The sequence below is a fragment of the Quercus suber genome, unplaced genomic scaffold (assembly GCF_002906115.3).
Source record: "Quercus suber isolate HL8 unplaced genomic scaffold, Cork oak 2.0 scaffold_261, whole genome shotgun sequence".
NCBI classification, from domain to species: domain Eukaryota; kingdom Viridiplantae; phylum Streptophyta; class Magnoliopsida; order Fagales; family Fagaceae; genus Quercus; species Quercus suber.
This window is the reverse complement of record NW_027069717.1, coordinates 641,993-651,127: the sequence shown is the minus strand read 5'-3', so window position 1 is coordinate 651,127 and position 9,135 is coordinate 641,993. Positions and strand designations below refer to the sequence as shown.

Sequence of the window (9,135 nt, the reverse complement as noted above, 5' to 3'; positions counted from 1 at the left end):
GGAAGGGGGTTTAAGAAAAGAAGAGAGCTGCCTCAAGTTAAAATAATAATAATGACAACAATAAAGCTATATACTGAGTCTAGCTTTAACATGCAAGAAGAAAATGCTTAATGAAAACAATTTCAAAGACAAACAGCAAACATACTACAAAAATTTCAAGAACAATTTGAATTAGACTTGTATCTTGATTACACCAAGGGTCTAGTACAATGCCATAAGATTTTGCATATATTTAATGTATAGTATCACAAATTTGACAGTATTTGAGTTGGGTTGGGTTGCCAAAAACTCAAACCAAACAAACATTGACCCATTTTTAGGTCAGTCTGGAAGTTATCAATCCCAGCCCAATTGTGAAATTCACAATTCAATTGTTAATTTACAACAGACTATTGCGCATCACATCTTGAATAGTCCAACCAAAAGAAAAAATCTTGAATTGGGGAGGTCAAGATCAGCTGGCCATATTGCAACCTAAATAGTAGGAAGCAAACCTTTTGCATGGCAGATGCACTCCTTTTTTTGTCGGCCAAGCCCATATTCTTTAATTCTTTGGTCAATGCATTTGCTAGCTCCCCACGAACTATTTCCGTACCAATCTTCAAATTGATGGAAGATGACCCTTCAAGTCCATTGTCTAAATCTATAATTTTTTCTTCGATCAACGTTTGAAGAGCTCCCCCTTTATCACCATGAAAGGCGATGAAAGGACCATACTGTACATATGGTACCAAATCTACAAACAAGTAACACCCTCATAAGATTTGAAATATGGGTGATTAAAATAATGATATATTAACCATATTGTACATGAGTTTGAAGAAGCTAACTAAAACATGTCCAAAAGGAAAATCTAAAACTTTAATAACCTTGGAGGGCGTGAGAATCGTGGATCAAAGCAAAATCCACTCCTGCAAGTACCAGATAGCTCAACATTGCTAGGCTATCTGGACAATCTGTAGGAAGTTTTGGATGCTTCTGTGCGCACAGCAAAAGAAGTTCACCCTTGCATATGAAAAATAAGAGTTTGTCAATAATGAGCAACATAAATAGAGACAAAGACAAACTAAAATAAAAATTATAATATAAATGTTTTTGGTCCACGAAAGCACTTACAATGGAGTAGCTAAAAAATAACAATTAGAAAATTTTTAACTTGTTCTATGTGGCTTGAATCAACTCCAACTTTAGAAAGGCCATCACGTTTACGTCAACTTTACAAATGAGCTTTACTAGGGATGTTATGGCAAAAGCACAAATGAGCTTTATGATGGCTGGACTCAATCAGTGAGCAAGCTAACATATACCAACCCATTAAGGGTGAAACTAAAGGCTTGTTGTTAGCCAGCCCCTTAAGGGTGAAACAAAAGTTCTTAACAAGCTGCATCATTGCTAATGCTTATTTATATTTTGTTTCAAGTGTGCAACATTGCTGTCGCACCACTTTGTCTTTGTCTTTGAATCATTTCACCAGAATCTTAGCATCACCATTAGGCCAAGAGGATCTGAATGAGGTGAGAGTAGAGAGAAGAAACTTCTGCCTTACCAACTCTTTGAAAGGATGTTATGGCAAAAGCACTTATCAGATTGTAAGAAAGCAAAATCCAAATTATCTCCTTATTCACTGATTAGTGCAACAACCCTCACTTTGTGCGTTAACATCAACATTGTAATCCTCCCTCCCACGCACAGCTAACCTTAACCCACTGCATTTTAGCAAGAAGAATAAAGTTGTATCTCTAAGAGTATCTCCAATATCTCCAAATTCTCACTCAAATTTTCTCTAAGAAAACCCACATTTCTATTTTATCTGCCTATTTTTTCAAATACATTTTACATGCTCATACCTTTGAAGGAAGTGAGATATTGATTCATGATTTGAAGTTATCCTTCCTCAGCTATGCTAGTGTTGTACAAATGCTTCAGTTGTTTTTACTTTTAATTTTTTGGCTGATTTGCTTGATAGTCGTACTTTCCATGCACCTTAGTGTTGATGTTTTGTTGTTTCTATCTATAGTACACTGCCTGTGTGCTTTGGACCTTTGTATGTTTTTCAATTTTATTGAATGAAGCATTATTACATATATAAAAAATAAAATTTATTAAAAATAAATAAATAAAAAAATAAAAATTAAATAAAAAAATAAATAAATAAAAAAAAGAACATGCAGAGAGAGCCTATTGAATGAAGCATTATTACATATATAAAAAATAAAATTTATTAAAAATAAATAAATAAAAAAATAAAAATTAAATAAAAAAATAAATAAATAAAAAAAAGAACATGCAGAGAGAGCCAAAAGGGTAAGATACCCGATTTGGGTACACACCATATTCCCCAATCATTGTGCTATAAGTTACTAATGAACCTATGTAATCCCCAGATTGGAAAAACACATATATCATTGCACACCATGAAACCGAATCCATCTCACACATTTGCTCAAACATTTGGACTGCATCTTCATCTGTGCCACATTTTCAATACACACTTAAAAGTGAATTTCCAGCATAAACATTATTCAAACCTCCTAACTTCAACACATGGCCACAAACTTGTTTAATCATGTCCACATCACACAGCCAAGCAAAAGCCTTAACTACACATGGAAAGAAGCTGAATTTCTCACCATCTACACTATATAGAATGATAAATTGCCAATTTTCCCAAATGCTAAGCAGATTGGAAGTGATGAATTTAATCGATTAACTAGTTTTCTAACACACCCCCTTCCCATGTGAGCCTAGAGTTCTCTATAATAAATGGTGCTAAACATGTGAGATTTTTAACTTTTTATATTGGAGGTAGAGTAGAGATAGGGTTCAAAACAAGACCACATGCTCTTATAGCATGATAAATTACCAATTGTCCCAAAAACATAAATTGTTAAGAAATGATGAATTTAATCATTTTTGTATGGTCCCATCTAATTAATCCATAACTTGGTTGATGATGGGTTGAGTGAATTATACTTTTGTGTATGATCATTCACTAAGAGCTCACAGGAAACCTATTTGGTATAACATAGTATAATTGTCTTAGAGGGTTAAGGGTGGTAAGGTTTGTGAGGGTGACTTCATTCAACTTTTGGAGGACTAAGATAAGTAATCATTTAAACAGAGCTGTTGCATGGGAGCTGAAGACCTGCAGGATTGCATCAATCAAGCAGAGCTATTGGTAATCCCAAATAAAGGGGTTTAGTTTACTTGGTCTAACAAGTGGCAGGGAATGAGTGTATCTTGAAGAAGATAGACCAAGCATTTGGAAACCAGGATTGGTTTAATGCCTTCTTTAATTGTACAGTGACTGAATTACCCTTTTTTTTTCTTTTCTTTTCTTTTAATATATATATATATATAGGCATTAATGGCAGGAGTGAAGGGGCAGAGGTTCCCGGGATTACTGAACAGTTGCACCAAATTCACATGTACCTATGCTTAATGAAGAACAACACTGGGTGCTTAATGCAGAGTTCATTGTGGAGAAAACCCTACGAGCTTTTAATTAGATAAGTCCTTTAGAAGCTCCAGGACCTGATAGAACTCCAGCTCTTCCATCAACATTTTTTAATGTTATGGATAATTCTATGACTCAAGCTGTGTTTTCTTCCTTAATTCTGGTTTCCTGCTCAAATAGCTAAACAAAACTTTCATAACTTTTGTCCCTACAACTAGAACTCCTGAGTGTGTGATTGATTGTTGACCTTTTAGCCTGTGTAACATTTCCTATAAGCTGATATCCAAGGTGATTGTCAACAGACAGAGCAACTTTGTTATCCCAAAGTAAAATGCATTCTTTCATAGGCTCCTAACATTCTTTTAGCTTCTGAACTGTTTGAATGCACTAGAAAGAGGAAGAAATGTAAGATGATTTGAAATCTTGAAAATATATTTGAACAAAGTGTATGATAGAATCAGTTGGTAAATTCAGTTTAGCAGTTCTTCATGGGGTTTAGCAATCACTGGTTTTATCTAATATGGCAGTGCATTAATACAGTCTCCCACCAAATCACAGCCAAAATTGATAAGATTAGTTTGCAGTTTTTGGTGGAGCCATAAAGAAAATACATGGAAAATACATTTGATCAGCTAGGATAAACTTTGACTCTCTAAACTAAAGGGAGGCCTGGGGTGTACAAGTGTAGCCTTAAATGAATCAGGCCTTGTTAGCTAAATAGTTGTGAAGGATTACAAATTCTCCCAATTAAAGTTCTTAGAGCTAAGCAATGCAGAGAATATCTACCCTTTTATAGCAGAATTCCATCTAATGTTTTTTGGGAATGGAGCATTCTGTCAGTGAGAAATTTCATCCAATGTTTCTTAAGGATATGACAGATTGAGCAGGAAATGGCACAAAACTTGGAATTTAAAACTTCCATTCAAGATTATCACTTTCTTGTAAAAGATTTGTTCAAATAGTCTTCCAGTTAAGGCTAACCAATAGAGCAAATCCTCCAAAGCATTAAAACCCAAGTTTTTGCAAGAGTTAAATTTAGAAAGTGAAAGTACATTAAATTTATGAATATACACTAACCGGGTCCTCCAGCTTAATATCCTTGTGTGGGATATTGTGCACTTTCCTATAAAAATAGGAATTGCAATAAGAATTTAATCATTACAAACCTTAACAACATCAATAAAAAATCTAAAAACAAAATTGATACAAAAAGATCAAGCACAGGCATAGAAAAAAAAACACACACCGATATGCTTCCACTCTCCGATTTTGTTTCTCAAGAACACTGTTGACAAAAACCTGCAAAAACAAAATATTTAAGAGATACATTTACAAAGTCAATGCAATTAGTTGCCATATCCAACTAATTTAATTAAATAAATAAGAATATTCATTGTCACCTTTTCCAAATCTATCTGCAAGCCTTCTTGTTCAATTTTCTGCTTTAACTTCTTAATTTCCAATCTAAGTTTAGGTAACTGCAAAACAAAATAATCTTATTTAGGAATTTTTTTGGTCAAATACAAAATGTAGTAGTTCTACCAACTTGAAATACAACACTACAACTTTTCTAAACACTAGTGCTCTCCGAAGCTCTAGAATTTTGTATAAGCCATCAACTTGTCAAGTACAAGCTTTTTGTAATCCTATTTGTGGGTCCATAATTAGGTTCTAGTTCTTTGTATATGGCATTGAAAAAAGATGGTAGAAAAGTTTTCTAATATGTCACATTCATTTATTTTGACTTTTAACATAAGAGGAAAGTGGGACAAAGCATATTCAAGAGGCCAAAGAACAAGTTATGGAGGAAAGAAGCAATCATTGTTTAAACTGAGAAGCCAAAAACCCAACAACTAAGGTAATGGCCATTATACTACAAAAATTTAACAAAGCCAACAACAAAGGTAATAGAATATTGCTATGTGGAAGTACATTTTTACCTCATCCATTGTCAATCAATCAAAGAGGAGTGTGAGAGTAGTCACACAAACGTTGACCGGAGAGTTTTTGGTAAACTGCATGAAAAGGGTGAGTGACAAATTCATTAAAAGGTAAAATATCATTTTCATCCCTAAACTATCACACAAGTTTGTTTTTAGTCCTTAAAAATTTTTAGAAGTTGTTTTTCATCCCTGAACTTTCCTTCCATCTATGTGTGTTAATTTATGTCTTAGTTGGCGTGACAGAGTGCTAACATGGTATCTAACTTGGACTTAATTATTTTATTTAAAAAATAATGGACACATGGCAAAGAGTTATTGGCACAGGTGGATAACAATTTTGAAAGGACAAAATTAACTCCTCAATGAGACCAGAATCTCCAGCTCTCAAACAGTCAGGCGTGTGTGCCCAAAATCCCTAAACCGTGAAATTCCACCACCCTCTTTCACTGAAAACCTCAAACCAGACCAGGATCTCAAGTTGGGGGGCCATAAATAAGTGGAGAAAAAAAAAAAAAAAAAACCTTCAAATAAGCATCTGTATAGTATTAACAAACTATCAACCTAGACAAATACACAAAATCATTATTTCTTAATATATTAAGACGCAATCATCTACTAACAAAAACAAAAGACAAAAAACACTATTGTTTCTTAATATATTATCTATGAAAATGGAACTCGACACGCTTTTAAATCTTCAAAATCATGTATTGAGTCCAAACTAAATGTCAAAGCTATGTCCGACACTATGAATTTATTTATTGTGCACTAACAACTCACACTTTCCTAACTTAGCCATTTTTATTCCTTGAAAGTTGAATCACTGCCCTATGTCCCTCATTCTGTCACATGTCCCTATTATTGCCCAACTACCAACAAACAATCAGACAACAAACCCTTTTTTTTTATAGGTAAGAAAGTAATATTATTAAAAAAGAAATAGAAGAATGAATACAAGGTGTTCACAATAATGAACAAAAAACAAGACAAAAAATAGAGAACCAAAGGACTATGCTAAGAGAAAATACAAAATCATTAAGAGAACAACAGTCCGAGAGACCACAGCATCGAGACCAATGTAAGAGAATCCACTGAGACAAATCTATTAACTGAGCTAAAGATTTCTCAGCATCCTCGAAAGAATGCCAATTACGTTTTGTCCAAATAATCCACATCAAACATTCGAACTAAATTCCAAATATTGGAATTATATTTCTTAAGCCATTGTTGCCAACCAAATAATAAGTCAGCAACAAAACATAGCATGACCCAATGAATCCCAAACAGCTAAAGCATATGCACCCACAAAGAATTAGCTAACAAACAAAAAATAAGAAGGTGATCCATAGATTTCTCATTAGAACAACGATTTGCCAAAGGGTGACCTCGAAGCATAAGATTATCCAATGTAAGAATGTGGTCATGAGCTGCTGTCCGCACGAAAAAGGCCAAACTTTGAGAAACCTTTACTTTCCAAATGCCCTTCTAAGGGAAAATAGAAGTAGGAACATCTCAAATCTTATGGTAAAAAGACCGAGTTTCATGCCCAGCTGACAATTTTAAAACTTCAGGTCCAGCACTAAAGATATATTGGACCACCTAATATCCTTAGTTTCCAAACCTGAAACATAACGCCTGCCACCCTCAGGCTCACAAACTCTCAAGCCAGATTGGCAGAGGTCAACTTAAAATTAAACACACACATGGGTCTGCCATTTATAACTAAAACATTTACTATAGGATCTCCATGAATCACGTTATGCCCCAAAACAGCTCCCATATTTTCAAAATTCCTTAACTTCCGCTAGTTATCATAAACAAGTAATTTTTTCCCACTTCAGGCACCACCAGCTAACAGACCATCACCACCAACAATATCAGAAGCTACCCCAGTCAAAATTGCAGGTTCTGCACCGGATAAAAAATTTCCTAGCTCTTTCTGGAACAGATACGAACCAGCACAATTAGAACTTACTGGTATCATAACACAATCTCTCCGAACTCCACCATTAAATACCACTATAACCACAAAGAGAACAGCCATATTCAATCTACCACAAAATTCTAGCAACTTACTATTTTCCCTGAGTCTCTTACAAAAGACATCTTTGCCTAGCACCCAATCGCATATATCGGCAAAGCAAGAAAGAATCCATTCCATGCCTCTACACCCAACCCAAATAGAACTCTTAACACATTCCGACGTGTCACAAATATAGTATATGGAGTTGAATGCAGAAAATTTAGCATAGTCAGAAAACAAACTCTAATACATTCACTAATAAACTCTCTACAGCCAAACAAACACCGATGCACAGATACGGCAAAAATGTGATATCCGATACGGATACGGGTGGGATACCGGTACGAACGTACCCGGAGAGTATCAAGCAGAAGAAAATCATTTTTTTTTGCCTAGCACCCAATCGCATATATCGGCAAAGCAAGAAAGAATCCATTCCATGCCTCTACACCCAACCCAAATAGAACTCTTAACACATTCCGACGTGTCACAAATATAGTATATGGAGTTGAATGCAGAAAATTTAGCATAGTCAGAAAACAAACTCTAATACATTCACTAATAAACTCTCTACAGCCAAACAAACACCGATGCACAGATACGGCAAAAATGTGATATCCGATACGGATACGGGTGGGATACCGGTACGAACGTACCCGGAGAGTATCAAGCAGAAGAAAATCATTTTTTTATTCCGATACAGCTCGGATACGTTCGGGATACGATACGGCGAGTATACGATACAGCTCACAAACACAATCACAGATTTACATATTCAATTCACAACTACCATGACTCACAGGCAAAAACACAAACACCACAAGCACTAATTCTGATATTCATAAATATATTAGGTTTTGGTTGAAGGAAAGAGATTAATTACTTCTAAGTGAGACTGGGCAGACGGAGCAACCGGCGTCAAGTGGCGGCGTGGGTCTAGCGTGGAAGCGTCAATGTGGTCGTGTGGGCTGTGGCAGCGAGATGGCTAACTGACGGTGGTGAGTGGTCTCTCTTGATCGCCTCTCAGTCTCGACTCTCGACCACTCTCTCGATCTCTCTATTTTTTTTTCTTTTTTCATTTTTTTTAATAAAATTTGGATTTACATTTTTCTTTATAGGATTTATATGTGCTAGATTGATGATTCATGATTTTGGAGGGAAGGTCATTGTGCCAGGGGTCCCTTAGGCCCCTCCTGGGTCCATCCCAATCTGGACCTAATCCAGTTCTTTGATTAAGTTTATTCCATAAAATCCATTATTACTCATTTCGCTCACAACTTGTTAACTTCTCAACTTGCATGCAATGTTAATGAAAATATTATTGTTGAAAATGCTTGGAGGGACCCTAAAATCAACCAATTTGTCCCAGAAATTACAAGCTTTTATGAATCCATTTTGGAACAAATGAATTGAATGTTGTTAAATTATTAATAATTTAAATAACTTAAATTAATTAATTCAATCATCAGATATTTTATCAGTTAAGTTAACTGGAACATGCATATATATTTACTTAAAGCATGCTAAAAAAGTATAATTATATTTGAAATGTAATCAAACATTAAAAGAAAATTAAACATTTGTATACAATTACTGCAAAATATGTAGATGAACAAAAAATATATAATAAATAAATGCTTCCTCTGTACAAATCCTTAATAGGTAAATATATCATTTTTTATAATAAATATTGTGGGTACCTTGGGCATGCT

General features: G+C 34.7%; 1 protein-coding gene across 3 annotated transcripts; it reads right to left on the bottom strand.

Moving 5' to 3' along the window:
* Window positions 1-142: 142 nt before the first annotated feature.
* LOC112023783 (uncharacterized) lies at window positions 143-8,745 on the bottom strand. 3 transcript variants are annotated; one of them, XM_065781271.1, is made up of 7 exons: window positions 8,307-8,673; window positions 5,398-5,472; window positions 4,858-4,935; window positions 4,704-4,756; window positions 4,535-4,580; window positions 870-1,005; window positions 143-736 (listed from the first exon to the last, which is right to left on the bottom strand). In XM_065781271.1, the coding sequence occupies exons 2-7, from the start codon at window positions 5,404-5,406 to the stop codon at window positions 390-392; spliced, it is 669 nt and encodes a 222-aa protein (XP_065637343.1). In that variant the 5' UTR covers window positions 5,407-5,472; window positions 8,307-8,673; the 3' UTR covers window positions 143-389. The 3 variants fall into 3 exon arrangements, 1 of the variants encoding a protein (XP_065637343.1); XR_010632062.1 differs by lacking the exon at window positions 143-736 and adding an exon at window positions 2,331-2,468 and having other exon boundaries at window positions 897-1,005; window positions 8,307-8,745; XR_010632061.1 differs by lacking the exon at window positions 143-736 and adding an exon at window positions 2,314-2,468 and having other exon boundaries at window positions 904-1,005; window positions 8,307-8,745.
* Window positions 8,746-9,135: the final 390 nt, after the last annotated feature.